The sequence below is a fragment of the Heptranchias perlo genome, chromosome 11, assembly GCF_035084215.1.
Source record: "Heptranchias perlo isolate sHepPer1 chromosome 11, sHepPer1.hap1, whole genome shotgun sequence".
NCBI classification, from domain to species: Eukaryota; Metazoa; Chordata; class Chondrichthyes; order Hexanchiformes; family Hexanchidae; genus Heptranchias; species Heptranchias perlo.
Window position 1 is genome coordinate 46,552,186 of NC_090335.1, and position 27,007 is coordinate 46,579,192.

Here is a 27,007-nt window from a genome sequence, read left to right on the forward strand (position 1 = left end):
AAAACAATATATTAAAAACAAAACAATTACATTTTTGAGGAAGGGGAGAACGAGGTCAAAGGTTAGACCGACGTTTGACGGCGTGATGCCGGAAGTTCTCTCCGTTGCCAGGGTGGCTGAGTCTGCCGTTCAGCTTCAGGGTGCCACGCAAGAAGAAAGCTGTCACTTCGAGTAAGTGAGGCCTGAGGCGTGCATTGCTGTCGTTAGAAATTTTTGCCGTTCGGGTTGATCTTTTTAAAAAATTGAAACTGTCTCCCGTCGTGTGTAAGTGGTAATCAACCGAAGGAAAGTTCCGCTGCCCCCGCTCCAGTTGCAGACTCGGTCCCTAGGCCTCTGTAGATTCGCTTTCTTATTTGTAGAAGTGTTGGTGCTTCTGGGTTATTCACACACAGCAAAATAACCTCGGAGCTGTCAACATCGCAGAAGTGGCATTTACGAGTCAGACTAAGCTCCCATTTAAATATGCAGAGCTTTATTATTTCTAAGGAAAACGTACATTGTTAACTTACAGTCTGTAACTTTAATGTTCAACGTAGAAAGTTTGCCAACAAATATTTTTGGCATCCGCAGTTTTTTTAATATGTGAGAATACATTCGTCTTTTTAAACTAATATTTGTATTTTTCCTTGACTCTAGCTGTTGAGTCAGTTTTGTTCATGTGCTGATTTCCTCATCTTACTGCTGCTGCACAATGGTCAGACGTGTTTATAAAGCTCAAGTGATAGATTTATTTTTGTAAATGCATCAGCACTATCGCACGATGATAGGATGGTTTAAGTTACCATTTGCAGGAATACCTTCATTACGTTCAGTGGTAATTTTTCGTTATTTTTTCTTAGGATATGGCAGCACTAGCAAGGCCACATGTATTGCCCATCCATAGCTGTCCTGAGAAAGTGGAGGCGGTGGTGCGTCTTATACTTGAACCACTGCAGTCCTTACGACAGTGGTGATGGTGCTCCTGTGATGCTGTTAGTTAGTTGAAGGTTGGGGGAGATGGCTGGACTTTCGATTGTTTGAGATGTTCACTACCTGGCACTTATATATGTTTTTAAACTTTACAATTTAAGTGTTTTGGAATTCCAGTTCTATTTGGGCTGCTTGTTGCAAAACTGTTTCTGTGTAGCTTTTTAAAAAAAATCCTGAGTATTGTAGAATTTTGCATAAAATGTGGCACATCATGGCCATTTGGTTCATTTACGTTATCCCATCTCTCTGAAGGGTTATCCATTTAGTCCTATTTTTCAAATATTTATTCACTTCCTATAAAAACACTATTTTGGATTCAGTTTCACATGACTGTTTCTAGTAGGAGAATTAATTTCCAAATAATATTTTTCATTAAAAAAATTCGAACCTCTCCCTTTCTTCTTTTGGTGATTAATTTATGTCCTCTAACTACCAACTGACCATACAGTGGAAATAGTTCTTCCCAATTACTTTATCAAAATCCCTCTTAATTTTGAACAACCGTGTCCAATCTCCTCTTAACCTTTGTTCTGATAAAAAGATCCCAGTTTTTCTAGTCTCTCCTCATAACTAAAGCCTCTCACCCCTGGTATAATAAACCTCTTCTGTACCCTCCTAATGGCCATACATCCTTCCTAAAGTAGCATGCCGAAACATGCACACAATATTCTAACTGTGACCTAACCAATGATTTGTATAGGGTTAGCATTAGATCTTTATATTTAGTACTCTATACCCCAATTTATAAACCTAAGATCCCATTTATGATTGGTGGCATTGTAAGTAATTTAGACAGGAGCACAAAATTACAAAGAGACATTGATAGATTAAGTGAGTGGGCAAAACTATGGCAGATGGATTTCAATGCGGGTAAGTGTGAGGTCATCCATTTTGGTCCAAAAAAGGATAGATCCAAGTATTTTTGAAATTATGTAAAGCTAGGAACAGTGGAGGTCCAAAGATATTTAGGGGTCCATGTACACAGATCATTAAAATGTAGTGGTCAGGTACAAAAAATAATCAAAAAGGCTAATGGAATGTTAACCTAAATATCTTGAGGGCTAGAATATAAACAAGAACAACTTGAATTAAATAGCACCTTTAACATAGTAAAACATCCCAAGGCGCTTCACAGGAGCATTATCAAACAAAATTTGACACCTAGCCACATAAGGAGGTATTAGGACAGATGACCAAAAGCTTGGTCAAAGAGGTAGGTTTTAAGGAGTGTCTTAAAGGAGGAGGGAGAGGTAGACAGGTGGAGAGGTTTAGGGAGGGAATTCAGAGCATAGGGCCTAGGCAGCTGAAGGCATGGCTGCCAATGGTGGAGCAATTAAAATCACAAAATGTGCAAGAGGCAAAAATTGGAGGAGCGCAGAAATCTCTGAGGGTTGTAGGGCTGGAGGAGGTTGCAGAGATAGGGAGGGGTGAGGTCATAGAGGGATTTGAAAACAAGGATGAGAATTTTAAAATCGAGGCGTTCCATGACTGGGAGCCAATGTAGGTCAGCGACCACGGGTGATGGGAGAACGGGACTTGGTGCAAGTTAGGATACGGGCAGCAGAGTTTTGGATGAGCTTAAGTTTATGGAGGATGGAAGATGGGAGGCCAGCCAGGAGACCATTAGAATAATCCAGTTTGGAAATAACAAAGACATGGATGAGGGTTTCAGCAGCAGACAAGCTGAGGCAGGGGCGGAGACGGGCGATGTTACGGAGGTGGAAGTAGGCGGTCTTGGTGATGGAGAGGATATGTGGTTGGAAGCTCCTCTTGGTCAAAAAGGACCTGGTTCAGCCTCACAGTGGCCAGGGAGAGGGATGGAGTCGGTGGCTGGGGAACAGAGTTGGCAGCGAGGACCAAAGACAATGGCTTCGGTTTTCCCAATATTTCGTTGGAGGAAATTTTTGCTCGTACAAGCAGTGTGACAAATGATAGACAGTGGAGTGGTTGAGGGAGGTGGCTGTGAGGTAGGGCTGGGTGTCGTCTGGGTACATGTGGAACCTGACATTGTGTTTTCTGAGGGGCAGCATGTAGATGAGAAATAGGAGGAGGCCAAGGATAGATCCTTGGGGGAATCCAGAGGTAATGGTGCAGGAGCGGGAAGAGAAGCCGTTGCAGGTGATTCGCTGGCTACGACTGGATAGATAAGAATGGAACCGGGCGAGCGCAGTCCTACCCAGCTGGGGGACAGAGGAGAGCCGTTGGAAGAGGATGGTGTGGTCACCCATGTCAAAGGGAAGGAAGTTTTGCTACAGCTATACAAAGCCCTGATTAAACCACCTCTGGAGTATTGTGTAAAATTCTGGGCACCACACCTTAGAAAGGATATATTGGCCTTAGAAGGAGTACAGTGCAGATTCACCAGAATGTTACCAGGGCTCCAAGGGTTAAATTATGAGGCGAGATTACATAAACTAGGCTTGTGTTCCCTGGAACATAGAAAGCAAAGGGGTGTTTTGATTGAGGTTTTTAGGATTTTGAAAGGAATTAATAGGGTAGATAGAGAGAAACTTTTTCTGCTGATGCAGGAGTCTAGGACGACAACAACAACTTGCATTTATATAATGCCTTTTAATGTAGTAAAATGTCCCAAGGCGCTTCACAGGAGTGTTATCAAACAAAATTTGACACTGAGCCACATAAGGAGATATTAGGACAGGTCAAGAGGTAGGTTTTAAGGAGCGTCTTAAAGGAGGAGAGATAGGTAGAGAGGCGGAGAGATATAGGGAGGGAATTCCAGAGCTTAGGGCCCAGGCAGCAGAGATTTGGATGAGCTTAAGTTTATGGAGGGTGGAAGATGGGAGGCCGGCCAGGAAAGCATTGGAATAGTCAAGTCCAGAGGTAACAAAGGCGTGGGTGAGGGTTTCAGCAGCAAATGAGCTGAGACAGGGGCGGAGATAGGCGATGTTATGGAGGTGGAAGTAGGCGGTCTTGGTGATGGAGCGGATATGTGGTCGGATAAGGGGACATAACCTTAAAATCAGAGCTAGGCCATTCAGGAGAAAAGTTAGGATACAGTTCTTCATGCATAGGGTGGTAAAAGTGTGGAACCTTCTACCACAAAAAGCAGTAGATGCTAGCTGAATTAATAATTTTAAATCTGAGATCGATAAATTTTTGCCAGCCAAGGGTATTACGGGATTATGGAGCCATGGTGGGTAAATGGTGTTAGGATACCGATCAGCCATGATTTCATTGAATGATGGAACAGGCTCAAGGGTTTGAATGATCTACTCTGTTCCTATGTTTACTTTTTTTAGCTTTATGAACTTGTGCTTCCAATTTTAAAGATTTTTGTATCTGAACTCTAGTTATCTCAACCTTTAAAAGGATTGGAAAGGCAAATATTTTGTGAATATCTCTTCTCCATATTTTTCTACCCAAAATTTAGCACCTCACACATCTCCACATTAAATTTTAGCTGTTTTTCTAAATAAGTGTTGCATTGTCAGTTTACATATGAATTACTACAATGAACGTAACCATTCAAGTACAAAAGACCTATAACAATTAAAAATTTGAATGGCTTCTAGTCTGTCCTCCTTTTCTAAAACTGTGATTTAATATGTTTTTGGTTAATTTAAATGAACAAACACTGGTCATGAAACATTTAATAGACAGTTTCTGTTTATTAATTGGTTGTCCCATAGTTACAATATTTTCGGGTTACTTACAATGATTTGACAAACCATTGTGTTTCTGCTGATCTGGCAACAGGTTTGAAGAGTAATTCTAATATTTTTTTTCCAGATGAAAATTAGTGACTGAATTAAAATTCAAAACAGCTTTGACAATATGACATCGGCTATCAGAATGGAGAATAAAGGTATTTTAATAGTTGACAATTTTTAAAGAAATAATGAAATTCTTTTCAAATCAATTTTATTTTTATTTATTTGTATACAAAGTTGCAACAATGAATTAGGCATATGAGGCCCTGAGTTATCTTTAATCTGCGGTGTCAATGTTTGTCACTTATGTCTTGACCTTCATTTATTTAGTATTAAATGTGCAATATACTTTTTTAAAATATATGCTACAAATAGCTGACATTGTATCATGATGGGTAAACTGCTCCTGCAAGGCTGCTGTATAATGAAATGAAAAATAATGAGGTAGAATTGTTTCACGCAGGGTTAGATGATGGGAAGATTGAGAATGGCATGCTTTCTCTTCTGCTCCATCTTTATCCAAGTATCAGCCTTGGCTCAGTGGTAGTACTCCTGCCTCTGAGTCAGAAGATTGTGGGTTTAAGACCTGCTTCAGACAATGTTTATCCTCCGACCAACGTCACTAAAACAGATGATCTCATTGCTATTTGAGCCCTTGCAAAGTTGCCTACATTACAACAGCGACTAAACTTCTTTTAAAAAGTACTTAATTCAAAAGGCTGTAAAGTGCTTTGGGACATTTAACAGTGCTATGTATGTGTAGTTCTTTCTTTTTCGTGGATTAATACTTGAACTATGGTTCAATCTGCCACAAAACCGGTTTAAGTCTAAAACTGGTTTAAAACTAATTTATAAAAAAAAATGGTAATACTGCTGCTTCAGAATTGAAGAATTGAAAACAAATAAGTATCATATTTAACATTTTATATAAATAGGAAATTTGATCGTCAGGCGCTTACGATGTTTTTTTGGAACCGTTTTTATGAACTAGGATTATTTTGAACAGGTAGAGTATATTCAATTTAATAACATATTATTCACTGTGGGGATAAGTGGAGTGGAGGCCATCTGGCCTGTCCATCTGGTTATTGTATAGCTGGAATTAACAAGAGTTATATGTTATGAGTAACATGCTATCTGGAGGACTAAAAGTGTAAATTGGGCCATTTCATAGAATCATAGAATGGTTACTGCATAGAAGAAGGCCATTCAGCCCATCAAGCCCATGCCGGCTCTTTGTAAGAGCAATCCAGTTAGTCCCATTCCCCCGCTCTTTCCCCATAGCCCTGCAAATTTTTTTCCTTCATGTATTTATCTAATTCCTTTTTGAAAGTCACAATTGAATTTGCTTCCACCACCCTTTCAGGCAGCGCAATCCTGATCATAACTACTTGCTGCGTAAGAGTTTTTCCTCATGTCACCTTTGGCCCTTTTGCCAATCACCTTAAATCCATGTCCTATGGTTCTCGACCCTTCCGCCAATGTTTCTTGCGAACAGTTTCTCTTTATTTACTATATCTAAACCCTTCATGATTTTGAACATTTCTATCAAATCTCCTCTCAACCTTCTCTGCTCTAAGGAGAACAACCCCAGCTTCTCCAGTCTATCCATATAACTGAAGTCCCTCATCCCTGGAACCATTCCAGTAAATCTTTTCTGCACCCTCTCTTAAGGCCTTCACATCCTTCCTAAAGTGCAGTGCCCAGAATTGGACACACTACTCCAGTTGTGGCCGAACCTGTGTTTTATAAAGGTTCAACAAAATCTCCTTGCTTTTGTACTCTTTGCCTCTATTTATAAAGCCCAGGATCCCGTATGCTTTTTTAACCGCTTTCTCAACCCATCCTGCCACCTTCAAAGATTTGTGCATGTATACCCCCAGGTCTTTTTAAACAAGAAGGGTTTTTTATATTGCAGGAAAGCAACAGGTCCGAGTCTGGCTTGGTATAGTTAATTTTATACCAGGGAGGGATGTGAGTGGGTCACAGTTATAAAACATTACATTGTTGATATGCAAAGATTTTGCTGTATTGCTAGAGCAAATAATAAAAGAAGTAATGGGTGGTCCTTCTTGCATAGGTCAGACAATACCTTAGAAGTTGATCCCTGTCACATCAAATTTTATTTCCCTGCATTCTATTATTGCCCTGTTGAGCCAGTTTGACATAACTTCATGCTTTCTGCCTTGCTGTTCTCATGAGTTACAATACATTGATCAGGTACTGGAGATCACTGCTGAGATTTGTGGGGTGCTACATTACTTGTTAGATTAAAGCACCACCCTCTGAACAAAATATATGATCCAACTTTTCAAAACAATTTGTTTTTGCTCCTTGGTTTTCTTCAGTTACAGGTGTACATTTTGCAGAACACATGTGGCTGTGGTGCAGATAGTGAATATCAATTTCCATGCAAATAACTTAGTGATATAAAATTTTAGGGTGGCCCTTTGGAAGACTGGCAAGATGCAGAGCACTCTTGCCAGCATGGATGATCAATTTAGTTAAAAAATTCTATATTCTTGTCTAAAACTGGGGGATGTTAAAACATTGGCCCAATTTAGCCTTCTCTTCCCTCCCCCAAAAAAGGTTCAGAAATTGTAGGTGAAGTAGAGAAGCCCCTTACATGCTTCCTTTATATTAGTTGAGTTGAGTTTGAGAGTGTGTAGTTAAGTCCGAAACTAGGGTCTTAAATTTAAACAAAGCCAATTACGTAGGTATGAGGGGCGAGGTGGCTAATGTAGATTGGGAAATTAGATTATGACGGTAGATAAACAATGGTGAACATTTAAAGAAATAATTCATAATTCTCAATGAATATACATTACCTTGAGGAATAAAAACTCCATGCAAAAAATGATCCAACTGTGCTAACTAGAGAAGTTAAGGATAGTATTAGATTAATAGAAGAGGCTTACAATGTTGCCAAAAAGAGTAGTAAGCTTGATGATTGGGAGGGCTTTAGAAATCAGCAAAGGATGACCAAGAAATTGATAAAGAGGGAGAAAATTGAATATGAGGGTAAACTAGCAAGAAATATAAAAACAGATTGTAAGAGCTTCTGCAAGTATGTAAAAAGGAAGAGATTAGTAAAAGTAAACGTAGGTCCCTTAGAGGCAGAGACAGGAGAAATTATAATGGGGAATAAGGAAATGGCAGAGACATTAAACAAATATTTTGTATCTGTTTTCACAGTAGAAGACACAAAAAATATTCTGGAAATAATGGGGAACCAAGGGTCTAATGAGAGTGAGGAACTTAAAGCAATTAAGATTAATAAAGAAAAAGTACTGGAGAAATTAATGGAAGTAAAAGCCAACAAATCCCCTGGACCTGATGGCCTACATCCTAGGGTTTTAAAAGAGGTGATTGCAAAGATAGTGGATACATTGGTTTTGATCTTCCAGAATTCCCTAGATTCTAGAACGGTTCCTGTGGATTGGAAGGTAGCAAATGTGACCCTGCTATTCAAGAAAGGAGAGAGAGAGAAAACAGGGAACTATAGGCCAGTTAGCCTGACATCAGTAGTAGGGAAAATGTTAGAATCACTTATTAAGGATGTAGAAACAGGGCACTTAGAAAATCATAATATTATTAGGCAGAGTCAACACAGTTTTATGAAAGGGAAATCATGTTTGACAAATCTATTAGAGTTTATTGAGGGTGTAGCTAGCAGGGTACATAAGGGGGAACCAGTGGGTGTAGTATATTTGGATTTCCAAAAGGCATTCGATAAAGTGCCATTCAAGAGGTTGTTACACAATATTAGGGCTCGTGGGCTTCGGGGTAATGTATTAGCATGGATTAAGGATTGGTTAACGGACAGAAAACAGTAGGAATAAACGGGTCATTTTCGGATTGGCAGGTTGTGTCTAGTGAGCTGCTGCAAGGATCAGTGCTTGGGCCTCAGCTGTTTACACTCGATCCCCTCATTTAAGTCATTAATATATATTGTAATGTGTCCAAGTTTGCTGCTGATACAAAGCTAGGTGGTAAAGCAAGCTGTGACGCAAAGAGACTGCAAAGGGATACAGAGAGGTTAAGTGAGTGGGCGAGAAGGTGGCAGATGGAGTATATTGTGGGAAAATGTGAAATTATCCACTTTGGTAGGAAGAATAGAAAAGCAGTATATTTTTTAAAGGTGAGACTAAGAAATGTTGGTAGTCAGAGGGATTTGGGATCCTTGTACATGAATTACAGAAAGTTAACATGCAGGTACAGAAGGCAAATAGTATGTTAGCCTTTAATGCAGGGGGTTGGTGTATAAGAGTAAGGAGGTCTCGCTGCAATTATATGAGGCTCTGGTGAGGACCACACTTGGAGTACTGTGTATAGTTTTGGTCTCCTTACCTAAGGAAGGATATACTTGCCTTAGAGTGGGTACAACAAAGGTTCACTGGATTGATTCCTGGGGTGAGAGGGCTGTCTATTGAGGAGAGATTGAGTAGAATGAGCCTATGTTTTCTGGAGTTTAGAAGAATGAGAGGCGATCTCATTGAAACATATAAAATTCTTGGAGGGCTTGACAGGGTAGATGCTGAGAGGCTATTTTCCCTGGCTGGAGGGTCTAGAACTCGGGATCATAGTCTCAAGATAGGGGGTCAGACCATTTAGGACTGAGATGAAGAAAAATTTCTTCACTCAGAGGGTTGTGAACCTTTGGAATTCTCTACCCCAGAGGGCTGTAGATACTCAGTCATTGAGTATATTCAAGACTGAGATTGATGGATATTTGGACACCAAGGGAGTCAAGGGACATGGGGATACGGCGGGAAAGTGAAGTTGAGGTAGAAGATCAGCCATGATCTTATTGAATGGTGCAGCAGGCTAGAGGGGCCATATGGCCTACTCCTGCTCCTATTTCTTATGTTCTTATGTTTGAAAGATTGCTGCATTTTAGCCAGTTGCAAAGCTTGTATGGTATTGCAAGTGGGAAGGAAGAGAGAGAAAGAAAGAATGCCAACACTAACTTCTTTACTGTAATTAATTTAAGGTGCAAACTGCTTTATTTAAATTCCAAAAGATTAGGCTTTTATCCATCTAGTATCCTAAACTAAAACAAACAAGTTTCTCATAGTAGGTTCATTGTTAACGATTCTAGTCAATCTCCCTTGCGTTGCACTTGGGGAGTGAAGATCAAGTGCAGTCTTCAAGACAAGCAGGGCAGGAAACAACTTGACCCAGGAGGAGGAGGAGGAGGAGACGAAGACGACGAGGAGGAGACGAAGACGACGACGACTGGGAGATGAGAGAAGAGGATATGGGATAAGGTGGAGAGTACGAGGGAATGGGGCAGGAGGAGAGGGGATTAGAGCATAAGAAATTGGAGCAGGAGTAGGCCATCCGGCCCCTTGCGCCTGTTCCGCCATTCAACAAAATTATGGCTGATCTTCTACCTCAACAGCATTTTCCTGCACCATCCCCATATCCCTTGATGCCTCTAATATCTAGAAATTTATCAATCTCTGTTTTGAATGTACTCAAGGACTGAGTCTCCACAGTCCTCTGGGGTAGATAATTCCAAAGATTCACCACCTTCTGAGTGAGGAAATTTCTCCTCATCTCAGTCCTAAATGGCTTACCCCTTATTCTGAGACAGTGACCCCTGGTTCTAGATTCCCCAGTCAGGGGAAACATGCTCCTTGCATCTACCTGTCGAGTCCTGTAAGAATTTTGTATGTTTCAATGAGATCACTGCTCATTCTTCTAAACCCTAGAGAATACAGGCCTAGTCTACTCTATCTCTCCTCATACAATGATCCTGCCATCCCAGGAATCAGTCTGATGAACCTTCGTTGCACTCCCTCTATGGCAAGTGTATATCCTTTCTTAGGTAAGGAAACCAAAATTGTACACGATACTCCAGGTACAGTCTCACCAAGGCCCTTTATAATTGCAGTAAGACATCTTTACTCCTATACTCAAATCCTCTTGTAATAAAGGCCAACATACCATTTGCCTTCCTAATTGCTTGCTGCACCTGCATGTTAGCTTTCGGTGACTCATGTACAAGGACACCCAGGTCCCCTTGAACATCAACATTTCCCAATATCTTACTATTTAAAAAATACTCTGCATTTCTGTTTTTCCTACCAAAGTGGATAACTTCACATTTTTCCACATTATATTCCATCTGCCATGTTCTTGCCCACTCACTTAGTCTGTATATATCCCCTTGAAGCCTCTTTGCATCCTCCTCAAAACTCACATTCCCACATAGTTTTGTGTCATTAGCAAACTTAGAAATATTACATTTGGTCCCCTAATCCAAATCATTGATATAGATTGTGACTAGCTGGGGTCCAAGTACCGATCCCTGCGATACCCCATTATTCACAGTCTGCCATCCTGAAAAAGACCCGTTTATTCCTACTGTCTGTTTTCTGTCTGTTAACCAATTCTCAATCCATGCCAGTATATTACCCCCCCATTCCATGTGCTCTAACTTTGTTCACCAACCTCCTATGTGGGACCTTATCGAAAGCCTTCTGAAAATCCAAATACACCACATCCACTGGTTCCCCCTTATCTATTCTATGAGTTACATCCTCAAAGAACTCCAATAGGTTTGTCAAACATGATTTCCCTTTCATAAATCCATGTTGACTCTGCCAAATCCTATTATAATTTTCTAAGTGTCCTGTTATCACATCCTTTATAATAGATTCTAGCATTTTCCCCACTACTGATGTCAGGCTAACAGGTCTGTAGTTCCCTGTTTTCTCTCTCCCTCCTTTCTTAAATAGTGGGGTTACATTTGCTACCCTCCAATCTGCAGGAACTATTCCAGAATCTATAGAATTTTGGAAGATGACAATCAATGCATCCACTATCTCTATAGCCACCTGTTTCAAAACCCTAGAATGTCGATCATCAGGTCCTTGGGATTTATCGACTTTCAGCCCCATTAATTTCTCTAATACTATTTTTTTACTGATACTAATTTCCTTCAGTTCCTCATTCTCGCCAGACCCATGGTTCTCTAGTATTTCTGGGAGGTTTTTTGTGTCTTCTTCCGTGAAGACAGACACAAAGTATTTGTTTGATTTCTCTGCCATTTCCTTATTCCCCATTATAAATTCTCCCTTCTCTGTCTGTAAAGGACCCACATTTGCCTTCACCAGTCTTTTCCTTTTTACATACCTATAGAAGCTTTTACAGTGCATTTTTATGTTTCTCGCTAGTTTACTCTCATTCTATTTTCCCTTTCTTTATCAATTTCTTGGTCTTCCTTTGCTGAATTCTAAAATGCTCCCAATCCTCAGGCTTACTGCTTTTTCTGGCAATTTTATATGCCTTTCTTTAATTTAATACTATCTTTAATTTCTCTTGTTAGCCACAGTTAGACCACTTTTCTTGTTGGGTTTTTATGCCTTTAAAGGAATATATATTTGTTGCAAATTATGTATTAATTCTTTAAATGCTAGCCATTGCCTGTCTACCGTCACACCTTTAAAGTAGTTCCCCAATCAACCATAGCTAACTTGCGCCTCATACCTTCATAGTTTCCTTTGTTTAGATTTAAGACCCTAGTTTTCAATTGAACTACATCACTTTCAAACTCAATGAAGAATTCTATCATATTATGGTCACTCTTCCTTTTACAACAAGATTATTAATTAACCCTTTCTCATTGCACAATACTAGATCTAAAATAGCCTGTTCTCTAGTTGGTTCCTCAACATACTGATCTAGAAAACCATCTCGTATACATTCCAGGAATTCATCCTCCACAGTATTAGTGCTAATTTGATTTGCCCAATCTATATGTAGATTAAAGTCCCCCATGATTACTGTATTACCCTTGTTACATGCACTTCTAATTTCCTGCTTTATACCGTGCCCTACATTACCACTATTGTTTGGTGGCCTATTAACAACTCACACCAATGTTTTCTGCCTCTTGCTGTTTCTTAGCTCCACCCAAACTGATTCTACATAGAATCATAGAATCATAGAAGTTACAACATGGAAACAGGCCCTTCGGCCCAACATGTCCATGTCGCCCAGTTTATACCACTAAGCTAGTCCCAATTGCCTGCACTTGGCCCATATCCCTCTATACCCATCTTACCCATGTAACTGTCCAAATGCTTTTTAAAAGACAAAATTGTACCCGCCTCTACTACTGCCTCTGGCAGCTCGTTCCAGACACTCACCACCCTTTGAGTGAAAAAATTGCCCCTCTGGATCCTTTTGTATCTCTCCCCTCTCACCTTAAATCTGTGCCCCCTCGTTATAGACTCCCCTACCTTTGGGAAAAGATTTTGACTATCGACCTTATCTATGCCCCTCATTATTTTATAGACTTCTATAAGATCACCCCTTAACCTCCTACTCTCCAGGGAAAAAAGTCCCAGTCTGTCTAACCTCTCCCTGTAAGTCAAACCATCAAGTCCCGGTAGCATCCTAGTAAATCTTTTCTGCACTCTTTCTAGTTTAATAATATCCTTTCTATAATAGGGTGACCAGAACTGTACACAGTACTCCAAGTGTGGCCTCACCAATGCCCTGTACAACTTCAACAAGACATCCCAACTCCTGCATTCAATGTTCTGACCAATGAAACCAAGCATGCTGAATGCCTTCTTCACCACCCTATCCACCTGTGACTCCACTTTCAAGGAGCTATGAATCTGTACTCCTAGATCTCTTTGTTCTATAACTCTCCCCAACGCCCTACCATTAACGGAGTAGGTCCTGGCCCGATTCGATCTACCAAAATGCATCACCTCACATTTATCTAAATTAAACTCCATCTGCCATTCATCGGCCCACTGGCCCAATTTATCAAGATCCCGTTGCAATCCTAGATATCTTGATCTTCTGAGCCAAAATCCTTTCTCACTATTGTACTGATCTCATCCTTTATTAACAGCGCTACTCCACCTCCTTTTCCTTTTTGCTTGTCCTTCCTAAATATCAAATATCCTTGAATATTCAGTTCCCAGCCTTGGTCACCCTGCAGCCACGTCTTTGCAATGGCAATTAGATCATACCCATTTACTTCTATTTGTGCAGTCAATTCATCTACCTTGTTGCGAATGCTGCGTGCATTCAGATGAAGTGTCTTTAATTTTGCCTTTTTAACATTTTTTTCCTATTTGGACCTTATTTGCTGCTGGCCTTTGTTTCCACTGCCTTCCAATTTCACTTACTACTTTTCTGCCTTCCACTTCCAGCTTTGTTACTCTCCTTTCTGAATCTCCTCTCAGGTTCCCATCCCCTTGCCAAGTTAGTTTAAACCCTCCCCAACAGCACTAGCAAACCTCCCCGCAAGGATATTGGTCCTGGCCCTGTTGAGGTGCAACCCATCCGGCTTGTACAGGTCCCACCTCCCCCAGAACTCTCAATACCCCAGGAATCTAAAGCCCTCCCTCCTGCACCATCTCTCCAGCCACGCATTCATCTACTCTATCCTCCTATTTCTATACTCACAAGCGCGTGGCACTGGGAGTAATCTGGAGATTACTACCCTTGAGGTCCTGCTTGTTAATCTCTCTCCTAATTCCTTAAACTCTGCCTGCAGGACCTCATCCCTCTTTTTACCTATGTCGTTGGTACCGATATGGACCACGGCCTCTGGCTGTTCACCCCCCCCCCCCAGAATGTTCTGCAGCCACTCAGTGGTATCCATAACCCTGGCACCAGGGAGACAACATATCATCCTGCAATCACATTTGCGGCCGCAGGAACAGCTGTTTGCTCCCCTAACTATGGAATCCCCTATCGCTATTGCTCTCCTGACCTTTCTCCTCATTAGGGACGGAGGAGGAAGTTTGGGGAGGGTGATGGGGATAGGGAGAGAAGACAAGGTGGCTGGAAGAAATGGATGGGGGGAGGAACAGGGAAGAAAGGACATGCAGGATGTTTGGATGAGCAGTAATAGGAGGGGCCATATTGATGCTATGTGGAAGGAGAAACAGTGGGTTGCGCAGTTTCTCTGCTCAATAGGGTTGTAGTGGGTCCAGTACGATTCCGTTGCTCATTTTCTGGGAGTGGGGGGAGTGTAGTTAACCTGCGACAATTCCCCTGCTACTCAGTGACACTTAATGACTAGGGCCTTTAACAGCATGCAGACTCAACTTGCTTGTTTCAAATATATCTCAGTATACTATCTATCACTTATTGTTTTAGCAGCTAATGTTATGTGACATTTAACATTGAAAACCCTGATTGTAGTGCCATTTACCAATTGAAACTGTATGGCGTAGGAATTTTGAAATGGAATACTGCGACCCACTCAACAATTTTAATATATAATAGAATTTTTACCAATTCACAAATGTTGAGTTATGTAAGTGAGCCTGGGCTGTATGGCATTTACTCATTAGTTAAGGGATCTACCATACTCATGAAGTAAAGATGGTTTCAAGTGATTGATTATTGATTTTGTTATGAAGTTGAAACTACTTTAGGCCTTAATGGTGCTTATTGCTACTCAACATTTCAAATCTGTTACTGTTGCATATATTTTAATGCTTTCATTGACTGTTGCCACATCTATCATCTGAACTAGAGTAATAACATTTGATTACCAATGTTTAATTTGTCCATTTTGTATTCACAGTATTACGGTCTTTCCTTTTTTTTACATTTAGTTCAAATGGTACGACCAATCCGTGGACCTGGAGATGGAATGGAAACAGAAGAACCAGCTAAACCTGTCGAAAATACCACAGGAATAAATAAAAAAAGTCATCACGCTCCACGAACTAATGTAGTATCCAGTTCTTCTCAAATTGTCACTAAGCCTGGTGTTCTTCAGCTTGGGAAGATTCAGCCTGACCAAGCAGTTGAGGTAGAAGCCATTAGGATCTTGGTTCCCAAAGCTGCTGTAATTCATGATCTTCCTGCAAAGAGTACAAAGCTAAATGACTCTGCAGGTTCTCACAAAGGAGAGTTGTCAAGTCAGTTAGAGAATACAACTGAGCTCAAGAGAGAACTGACAGAACTAAAAGCCTCCATTGAAAAATCTCAAAATTCAGAAAGAAAACTCCTACAGGATAAAGAAGGGCTTGCCAATCAAATCCGGGTACAGACTGAGGTGAGATGACATATACTTTTAAACTGCATTATGGTAACTTGGGGGCTGTGCTCTAGTCTTGTGTTTGAATATAACTGTTATCTCTCAAACCAGTTGGTTTTCTCTTACAAATAAAGGAAAAAGTACTGCAAAACAAAATGCTTGATATATAACAGAAGGTCTGTCATCATCTGTGAAGAGAAAAGGCCAAATAGGCTTTTGTCAGAACTGAAAATGGAGAGATAAGCAAAAAGCTTAGTGGGATTGGAAAAGGATTGGGGAGAAGCAACAGATGCTTCAATCACAGAGATAGGAAGTTGATGGGTAGAATGACCTGCAGAATGCTTAATAGAAAAATCATTATGATATAGATGATCATCTCAGTGAGACAATGGAAAGATATTAAAAAATCAAAAAATCCTTCACTCCATCCCCAGGCAAAAAGGAAAGCTGGAGGTGACGTGCAAGGCCGGGGCATTATGCACCCTTTCACCTTGCTCTGCTCAATTTAAATTTTAAGTCTCCACAGCACTTTCTCATTTTATCACGTTACTGACTGTGCAACACTAACCCCTTGAGGAGTTCGATGATATTTATACTCTAAAATTGAAAATGTTATTTGTTCAGAAAGACACAGAAAATCACTTCTGCAGATGTGTCTTTCAGTTAATTAATGGTCGTGAATATTGAAATCCACAGAAATGAACTCTGTAGGATGAACAATAATGGTACATTTTAGTTTGTACAAAAATAATTTAAAATGTTTAAGATCGCTACAAAGATTTTTCTATTTTTTTTCTGTCTCAGGTGAATAGAGAGCTGAAAAAACTACTTGTAGCTTCTGTTGGCGATGACCTTCAGTATCACTTTGAGCGCATGGCCCGTGAAAAAAATCAACTAATCCTGGAAAATGAGACTTTGAGTCAAAACCTGGCACAACTCTCTGAGCAGCTGGAGCGAATGACCATACAATGTGATGTGTGGCGCAGCAAGTTCCTTGCAAGCAGGTTGCCTACTCTACAGCAATTTGTATCAAAAGACAGGCTAAAATGAACAATGTCCTTTTGCTCACAAATTTACTGACATTTTGTCCTTCCTTGGCTCACCTCGTGCCACTTCCACGTATGACAGTAGGGATAATAAGAGTGCTGTGATTAGTGTTTCATTAAGACATCAGATGGCTGTGAACATAATAAGCAATGCTAATTGTACTTTTGCATTAGTTGCCCTTTCAAATATATGGGAAATTTGCTGATTTTTGAAGCTTTCTAGGCTGTTTGCTTAATGCTTTTTCACTTCGTAAAATAATATAGTGCATTTTACATACGTAGAAAGTGACATTAATGAAATAGCTGCTAAATTAACAAAGGTCAACGTTTCCTATAATGTTAACATTTCCAGTGGAGTCCTGGGCATTCAGATAAATTGTTTCCAATAATAGAAGTACTGTTCCAGAAAGAACACTGAAATAGTTAAACCAGATATATCCATGCAACTTAGATTTACCTACCCTGGTTTTAATTGTTAAGAGGAACTATATTTGAACCACTAGAGAGTGCTATCTGCACGGAACGGTATATATTTAAAGAAATAAATTCAGCAAAAAAGTAAATTAATTTAAAATGCTGATTTGATATTGTGCAGTTATTGGTTTTAATAGATTTTAGGCAATATTTCAGTGCTTTCATGAAATTAGGTTCAATTTTATTGTGTCAAAAAGATATTTGTACTGTAATTTCAAAATTCCTTTTTTAACCTGGCCTTTATATAATGTAAAATATGCCTCTTTGTTTAATGGTTTCGTTAAATGTTTACTAGTTTTCATAATTGAGTAAACCTATTTTGCCATTTAATGTGTACAAGAATCTGTTGTAAATTTAAAAATTGAATTATAACTAAAACATTGTTTTAATTTTCTTCCTACCCAGAGTGATGGCAGATGAGCTATCTCATGCCAGGACATCTCTGCAGCGTCATGTTAGAGAAACACAAAGTGCAATACAGGATCTTCTTAGTGAGCGTGAACAATTTCGTCAGGATATGGTTGACTCACATAGGTATGTTTTCATCCTGTTTAGTTTGATCATGTTTTATCAATAAACTCTCAACCCTTAAACTGCCACCAGCTCCAAAGAAATTCCAGTCTTCCTAGACTGTCCATTTCTTTAAATCTAGCAAACTGTCCCTCACTGAAACAAGCCCTAATTTATTACAGTAATAAAGGTATTGAAATGACAGGAGTACACTTATTTCTTTAATGACAATTAAACATTTCAGTTTAGATTTAAATACATTTTAAACAGTTACCCTATCTTCCATTTCTTTCTAGCAACTTTTACCTCATTTTTGATTACTATACTTTATTCTATATACCATTCTATATTTTTTAAATTTAAAAATGTTTTTCATAAGAACATAAGAAATAGGAGCAGGAGTAGGCCAATCGGCCCCTCGAGCCTGCTCTGCCATTCAGTAAGATCATGGCTGATCTGATCCTAACCTCAAATCTAAATTCATGTCCAATTTCCTGCCCGCTCCCCGTAACCCCTAATTCCCTTTACTTCTAGGAAACCGTCTATTTCTGTTTTAAATTTATTTAATGATGTAGCTTCCACAGCTTCCTGGGGCAGCAAATTCCACAGACCTACTACCCTCTGAGTGAAGAAGTTTCTCCTCATCTCAGTTTTGAAAGAGCAGCCCCTTATTCTAAGATTATGCCCCCTAGTTCTAGTTTCACCCATCCTTGGGAACATCCTTACCGCATCCACCCGATCAAGCCCCTTCACAATCTTATGTTTCAATAAGATCGCCTCTCATTCTTCTGAACTCCAATGAGTAGAGTCCCAATCTACTCAACTTCTCCTCATATGTCCGCCCCCTCATCCCCGGGATTAACCGAGTGAACCTTCTTTGTACTGCCTCGAGAGCAAGTATGTATTTTCTTAAGTATGGACACCAAAGCTGTATGCAGTATTCCAGGTGCGGTCTCACCAATACCTTATATAATTGCAGCAATACCTCCCTGTTTTTATATTCTATCCCCCTAGCAATAAAAGCCAACATTCCGTTGGCCGCCTTGATCACCTGCTGCACCTGCATACTAACTTTTTGTACAGCCACAGGCTGCATTTGGAATAGGGGATGGGGCAATTTCATTTTGTAAGATACTTTGTTCCACATTTTATTTTATAAAAATACAAATATCGTTTGAGATTATGCACTACATGCTAAAGAACTTGGAGATACCAACTCAAGAGTATGACTTCAGTTAAAATTCTTGTGTAAAGCTAGACAACTGATGTGCTTGAAAAAAAATTTGACCGTAGAACAGTAACTGAACAATGTCATTCATATTATGCAAAACATTTTGGGATATCTGGGACACGTGATAAGGCGCTATATAAAATCAAGTATGTTCTTTCACTGGAACAAATTATTAGGTAAACATCTAGCTCTTCCAATAAGATTCTTAAAAGGAAAGTGCCAATTGTGCCAAGGTGTCTCTCTGTTTGTACAGCATTACACTGTTTATGTGGTCGTTAAAAATGTTACAAACTAATAGAGTAAGCTGTTTAATACTGTAAGCAATGAATCAAAGACCTTTTGTAATACCAACCACATAGCATAAACAATGCATTACAAATGTTTCCAACTTTTAATAGCCTCCTTTGGCTTACCTTTTAGTTTCTGATGCACTGTTTATTTTGGAGGTAGGATCCACATTGTAAAAATTGGCCACTTTTTGCCATTTGGAGCTAGTTTTCAGACAGTTTTTGAGTCAATTGTATACCAATGGGGGTGATTTTAAACCCCAAGAACGGATGGGTTGGGGGCGGGTGGGAGTTGAAAATAGTTTTTTGGGTCGCGACCGCAATCTGGCTTTATTTCCGGGTTTAACGTCGGCGCATAAAAGTACAGGCTTCCCACTGGGAATGCAAAGTCCGAAAATTTTGCGGTTGTGACCCAAAAAAACAACTATTTTCAATTCCCACCCGCCTCCAGCGCACCTGTTCTTGGGGTTTAAAATCACCCCCTATATCTCTAAAGATTGATACAGTTGAGCAGAGATGCAACCATCTCAATCTTTGTTGTTTCTTTTTTTGTCAACCTGTGAAGGGCTGTTGCAAATGGGCTATCTTGTCGATGACGCCAATAGCTAGATCGTACCTGCAGGAGAAAACTCAACCACGGTGTGTTATAGGTTACCAGGAAATAAACTTCTATTTGAAAGACTCCATATTATTCAAGATTTTTGGATAGCCTTTAAATGGGAAAATAAAGCTCTGGTGAAGACATTGCCTTCAAAATATACATTACAAAAACTGCAAATGCTGGAAATTTGAAATAAAAACAAAATGCTGAAAGTACTCATTAAGTCATTCAACATCTGTAAAGAAAAGAGACAAGTTAAAATTTCAGGTGTGCACCCTTCATCAGAACTAAAGATAAACCAGCATTTTAGTATGGATGAAAAAATGGTTAAAGGAGAGAGAGAGAAACAACAAATATCCAATCACTAAGAGGTAGTTAATGGGCTGACCTGTAAGCTACTTAATAGAAAACTGTTAGATAATATAAAAAGTCAATAGTGAGGCAATGGAAAGACAGTAAAAGAACGTGGAAATAGTTACGAAGGTGGAAAAACTTGGGAGTAGCGTCTACAAGCAAAAAGATGAAAAAATATTTTTTTTTACATAGTTCACTCTTTTTTCAATACATAGAGTTCATTATTCTTTATATTACATTACTATAAGTATTCCTTAAAATTATATAACCGCATTTTATTCAAATTCACCACCATGATACTCATTTAATTAAGTAAAAATAGCACAGGGATTGGGTTTTACGCAGGATCCACGATCATGATTACCTCCCACAATTAGTTACAGAAATATACACAGAAATGTGGGAGGCATGTGTAAGAATTAGAATAGTGTATTCTAACTAGATGAAAAATAAACTAGAAAATCATTCACAATCATTTAAATGGAAAGAACATTGAGTATTGTAACAAAAGGAGTTCCTTAACCTTTTTTTAGTTCCCTTTTTAAAACTTTAAGCTCTTACAAACGCATGAAATAAGTTTTTTTTTATTCGTTCATGGGATGTGGGCGTCGCTGGCAAGGCCAGCATTTATTGCCCATCCCCTAATTGCCCTTGAGAAGGTGGTGGTGAGCCGCCGCCTTGAACTACTGAGTGGCTTGCTAGGCCATTTCAGAGGGTGATTAAGAATCAACCGCATTGCTGTGGGTCTGGAGTCAGATATAGGCCAGACCAGGTAAGGACGGCAGGTTTCCTTCCATAAAGGGCATCAGTGAACCAGATGGATTTTTACGACAATCTGGTAGTTTCATAGCCACCATTACTGATACTAGTTTTTTTTTTATTCCAGATTTTAGTTAATTAATTGAATTTAAATTCCCCAGTTGCCATGGCGGGATTTGAACTCATGACTCCAGAATATTAGTCCAGGCCTCTGGATTATTAGTCCAGTAACCTAACCACTATGCTACTGTACCCGAAGTTAAACCCAGATGAGCACTACTTAATAAGGAAAGTTATTCCTGAAGGAAACTGACCTTGGATTACAATTATATTTATAAGTAATGAAGGCTTCCAGTACTTGAAGCTAATTTACAATCTCTAAAGATTTCATATATAGTAGCAGATTTTGATAACACCAATCATCCTCTTGTAATAATCAGGTGTCCTTCCAAGAAGAACAGAGTTTTGTAATGTCAGTTGTGGTACTTTAAGTATAGTACTCCAATAAAAACATTGGAGTTGCACAGAATAAAGTGCCCAACTTGTACAGCTTAGTTCTGCACAGGACCAGCTATCAAATCATCCATTTTCATTGTACTTCCTAGATTCCTCGAGGAGCTCTTGGTATCTCTGCAGTGGGGGCGGCAACAAATCTACTACCCCAGTGCACAACCGCGCACCACTGCAGAGCTTGCCTCTGTCAATCATAAGTTAGCAGAGGCTGTTAATTCTCACCTTCTTGGAAAACTGAACATAAGTAATGAACAAAAGACTAACCAACAAGTGGAATTCTGCAACACACCTGCTGAAAAAATGGCTGAAAAGGTACAGTATGATTCTGCAAGGAGATGGTTTCACAAGAATGCAAACACTGCTACGGGAAAATTTAGTGCTTGGTGTATGCCAGAAGATGAATGCAAATATTAATGCTTCATCAGATTTTAAACTTCATACATGTCCCCTGTTCAGATGCTGGTTTCCTTTCAAAAATGTTGCATGCTATGAACCTTCATCGTTATATAGCTGTAAGAAGTTGGACTCCCACTCACTAACTTTTTTAAAAAAAACTTTAGATTTTCACTAAACTTAATACAGAAGTTTGATTGTTAGAAATGTGAATTGTCTTCAGTTATATTAATGTATACAATAAAAGCACTTTCAAACTCCCAACTGTCTAGCCTTTGGCTCTCCGGATCCCACCTTCGCTTGCCCACCAAACCGAACCTCCCTTAAAGCCCTCCTTGTCCTAGCCCTGAACCCACATCTTTGTCTAGTTTTTCGCCTGTCTCCCCTCATGCCCTCTTCAAACACATCTTGTCCACGAAAACCACCTCATGGATCCCATGCTAGCTGACACGTAACTGGTTCCCTCTCCTCAAGTAATGTCCCCCCCTCTTTCAAAACAGTCATCAGCACCTCCTCAAAAAAAAAAACCACCCTTAATCTCTCTGACCTTGCAGACTACCTCGCAATCAGCAACCTCCCTTTCCTCTCAAGTTTTTGAACGTGTTGTCACCTCCCAAATCCCTGCCCATCTTTCCCGCAACTCCATGTTTGAATCTCTCCAATCAGGTTTCTGCCCATGCCACAGCACTGAAACGACTATAATCAGTCATAATTTACATCCTCTGTCGACTGTGATGCACTATCCCTTCCCGACCTCTCTGTCTGTGTGTCAAAGGCTGCAGTCACCCCATCTTCCTCCAATGCCTCTCCTCCATTGTTCAGCTCAGTGGGATGCTTTCATTTTGTTTCACTCATACCATCCAATCGTAGCCAGAGTATCTCCAGCATTGGCTTCTTTTTGCACCCCCGAATCATTATATTTGAAGTCCTCCAAGGACTTCCCAGCTCTACCTCTCCATCACCTCTCTCAATCCCTCCACTGCATCTGTTTTCAGATTGCTTGTCCAACACCCAATTCTGGATGAGCCATAATCACCTCCACTTAATCATTGGGAAGACCGAAGTCGTCATTTTCTGCTCCAATCACAAACCCTCTAGTCTTGCCACCACTAATTCCATCCCCCTCCCCGGCCTCCTATTTCATCCCAAGCTGAGCTTCCAACCCCATATCCTCCCCATCACAAAGACTGCCTACTTCCACCTCTGTAACATTGCTTGCCTTTGCCCCGCCTCATCCCATCTGCTGCTGAAACCCTCAGCAATGCCTTTGTCACCTCCACACTCAACTATTCCAGTGCTCTCCGGGCCGGCCTCCACGCTTGTTAAACCAGCTCATCCAAAACCTTGCTGCCCGTATCCTATCCCGCACCAAGTCTCTCTCACCCATGACCCCTATGCTCGCTGTCTTACATTGGCTCCCGGTTCCCCCAACACCTTATCCTTATGCCTAAATCCCTCATGGCCTCGCCCATTCTTATCCAGCCCTACAACCCTCCAAGAATTTTGTGTTCCTCCAACTTTGGTCTCTTGTGCATGCCCTGCTCTCAGGCATTCCCTCCCAAAACCTTTTCACCTCTCCATCGCCCTCTCCTTTAAGACTTTCCTTAAAACGCACTTTGACCAAGCTTTTAGTTATCTCTCCTAATATCTCCTTTGGCTCAGTGTTCACTTTTGCCTGATTACGCCTCTGTGAAGTACCTCGGGACACTTTTCTACGTTAAAGGTGCTGTAGAAATGCGAATTGTTGTTGTTGTAAATCTGAAGGATTGAATGTTCCGAGTAACAATTGAGTGTGGTGGAGACGTTTTTCTGCTGACTCTATTGCTTCCTGTTCAATTGGTTGTACAACCAATTGTTCATTGTGTGGTTTACAGCGACACCATCATAACAGGACAGTGCTGAGCTCTTATGGTACTTCTGCCCAAAAAAGGCATAGGCATCTTTATCACCAAAAGAATGGGTACTGACAGCACCAATGTTCCCAATGGAAATGTGGGTGTATTTTCCTCTGTTTATTAATATTGGTGGAAAAAGTCAGCATGATTATAAAATGGAGAAACCCTGCTTTTTACTCGCATTGATAAATAGAAGAAAATATACCCAATAAATCAACAGCAAAACAGTGAACAAATTTGCCACTAATTTGGCAATCTTGTTCTGTCAAATAATATTAAATGTGGGGAATGTAACACGTTAAAGAGTATTGCCGCCATATTGGGGAGTTTTCAGGCAAGCTAAGGCTGTCAAACTAGTGATTTAAGGTATGTTTCTGCTCTATTTGACAACATATCTGTTAATGTGAAAACATTTCTAATTTGTTTTATCTTACTGTTGAAATTAAATTAAATGTATGATTGAAGTAATAGCTGCCTTATTACTGGTCCTACCATTGTGTCCATCTTTGTTTATAAAGCCAACTATGTCTAGCCCAATCTAATATGTTGGGGAAAAAAATAAAGTGAAGCTGCAAATAAATACGGTCTATTTAGCTGCTCTTGAAAGATCTAGCTCAAGTGTCAAAACCAACATTTCAATGAATTTGCAGATAACTTCTTTCCCAAATTCCATAAAACAACATTTTGCACATCTTTGACCACTATGACAATGGAACCATAATACATACATAAATCAGTTAAGCACAATAGACAGATATCAAACTAGACAGAATTCCTACAATATAAAGATGAATGACATAATCCTATCTGCAGCGATACGAACACCCATTCACATATTTCCAAACAAATGGTTTTTAGTTGTGTGAAGATCTCCACAGTGAAATACCCATTCTTTGTCACAGAAAACCATTAATTAAATCAATGAAACAATTTAATCTTTTGACCAAAGAAACATTCTTTATCTGTAAATAAATGAAACAAATCGTTGATTGTATATTCCTCCTCTACGGGCACCCAGTGGTTCTAGTGGTTAAGTTATTGTCTTGAGTTGTGGGTGCTTTAACCTTTGGAGTACACTAAACTTTGGAGCAGTAATGACTGTGATACAAACATAATTGGCTGACTTACATTCTTAAATGCTCAGAGACTCCTTTTCTTGTACTTGCAGGTTTTAAAGATGCTGGATCCTACACTGTGCAGTAGAGCAACCGCAGATATGCCGTTCTGTGATACTTCACCAACCTCATTTCTCTCTAATAAAAAGAGCATAGGACGATTTCATCCATATACCAGATATGAAAATATCACATTTAATTGTTGCAACCAATGCACAGGAGAATTGACAGTCTTGTGAAATAGTTTTCAGTGACAAGATTGTACTGGCAGACGAAGTTGTGTATAATTACTACTGTTTCTTGTTAGCTTCAAAATATTGCTGGTTTTAAATAGCTATGAAAATTATATATTTGTTCAACATGAGTTTTCTTATTTTCAAATATTAGTTATATATTTCTTAAGAAAGTTGTGCGTGTACGTACATCTGTATATAGTCTAAGAAGCACGGTGATGTATTCTTCCCTATTCTCTTTCATATTCTGTGTATTACCTGAACTTTACCTCGAGGTTTATCTAATTACGATGTAAACTTATTCTGTATTTATATTGCCACTTTTTTGAAAAAAAAATTGTTTTTTTAAAAAAATAGAGTCAACATGCTGAGGGTGCCAGCAGTGTTTTTCTGCATGTATTTCTGACATAGCTGTAGCAGAGTTGTAAACGGTCTTATTCGGATCAAGTGAACTGTTACTAAAATGTCCTAATGTGTTCCCTATTAGGTCACCAATGAAGTAATGCACAAATCAACAGAATATTCAATTTGCAATGAAATATGTGTATCGTGTTTTTGATAAGCCATGGCCATGTGCTGTATAATTTTTGTCCATCCATTCTTTAGTAGTTTTTTTGTGTTTTTGGACTTAATAGAATGTATTGAACTGTTTCTTGAAAACCTGTTGCGTGTTTGAAATCTAACTAACAAAGGGTGACTATGCTGAGGCATGTTATGTTCCCCATTTTGTAACCATGCATCTAATGTTGAGAAGATTAATGACTAGACGGAGACTACATAGACTCACAATTAAATTAGAAAATGAAGAGAGAAATTTAGAAAAATTGTTTTCGCACGGAGAACATGAAATGCTTTACCACAAATGGTTGTTGTAGCAGAGACTATCACATAATTTAAAAGGGAATTGGATAATTATTTGAAAAGGAAGAATATAAAAGGATGTGGGGAAAGAGCAAGGAAATGAGGGGGGAGGAGTCTGTAGGGAGGCTAAAGGGGATGGTTAGGCCTACCAGATCTCAAGACCTAAAACCTGGTGTTCAATTAAAGTATGTTGTATTGCTCAATAAACATATAATTAATATTTGGAAAATCTTTTTATACAATGTAACTTTCAAGGGAAATTCTATAAGTCACTTTGGTAATTGGCACAAATCATGAGGTTCCAAGCAGAAGATAAAGTAATAAGAGATAATTTGTTTCATCACTGTAATTAGTAATATTGGGCATAAAGGAATATGATTTGTTGAATAAATTACAAATTCAAAGAATGCAGACCACCTTTCACACAAATGTTGTAAATTGGGCATATGATGGTTGGACAGGTATGGGGTGGAACTGGATCAATTCCTTTTATTTTAGTATTCTTGGGATATGGGCAGCTCTAGCAAGGCCAGCATTTATTGCCTATCCCTAGTTGCCCTTGAGAAGGTGGTGGTGAGAACATGTGAAGTTACTTTCACGGTGGTGATAGGGAGATCCAGGATTTTGACCCAGCGTCGATAAAGGTATTGCGATTGTATGTCCAACTCAGGATGGTGGGGACTTTGGAGTTGACTTTGCTCCCATGCGCCAGCTGCCCTTGTCCATCTAGGTGGAGGTTGCGGGTTGGGAGGTGCTGTCAAAGAAGCCTTGGCAAGTTGCTGGGGTGCATCTTCTGGATAGTGTGCACTGCAGCCAGGGTGTGCCGGTGGTGGAGGGAGTGAGTGGTGCATAGGTTGCCAATCAAGTGGACTGCTTTGTCTTGGATGATGTTTTTAACTTCTTGAGTGTTGTTGCTGCTGCACCCATCCGGGCAAGTGGAGAGTATTCCATCACATTCCTGACTTGTGCCTTTTAGGTGGTGGAGAGACTTTGGGGCATCAGGTGATAAGCCACTTGCAGCAGAATACCAAGCCTCTGAACTTAATAAAGTGAACCCTTCATTTCA

General features: G+C 39.7%; 1 protein-coding gene across 2 annotated transcripts; it reads left to right on the forward strand.

Annotated features, from left to right (window-relative positions):
• The first annotated feature begins 68 nt into the window (after positions 1–68).
• blzf1 (basic leucine zipper nuclear factor 1) lies at positions 69–27,007 on the forward strand. 2 transcript variants are annotated; one of them, XM_067992923.1, is made up of 7 exons: positions 69–171; positions 4,720–4,795; positions 15,242–15,687; positions 16,474–16,673; positions 17,595–17,723; positions 21,537–21,756; positions 24,901–27,007. In XM_067992923.1, the coding sequence occupies exons 2-7, from the start codon at positions 4,765–4,767 to the stop codon at positions 25,084–25,086; spliced, it is 1,212 nt and encodes a 403-aa protein (XP_067849024.1). In that variant the 5' UTR covers positions 69–171; positions 4,720–4,764; the 3' UTR covers positions 25,087–27,007. The 2 variants fall into 2 exon arrangements, with proteins under 2 accessions (XP_067849024.1, XP_067849025.1); XM_067992924.1 differs by lacking the exon at positions 69–171 and adding an exon at positions 5,576–5,646 and having other exon boundaries at positions 4,719–4,795.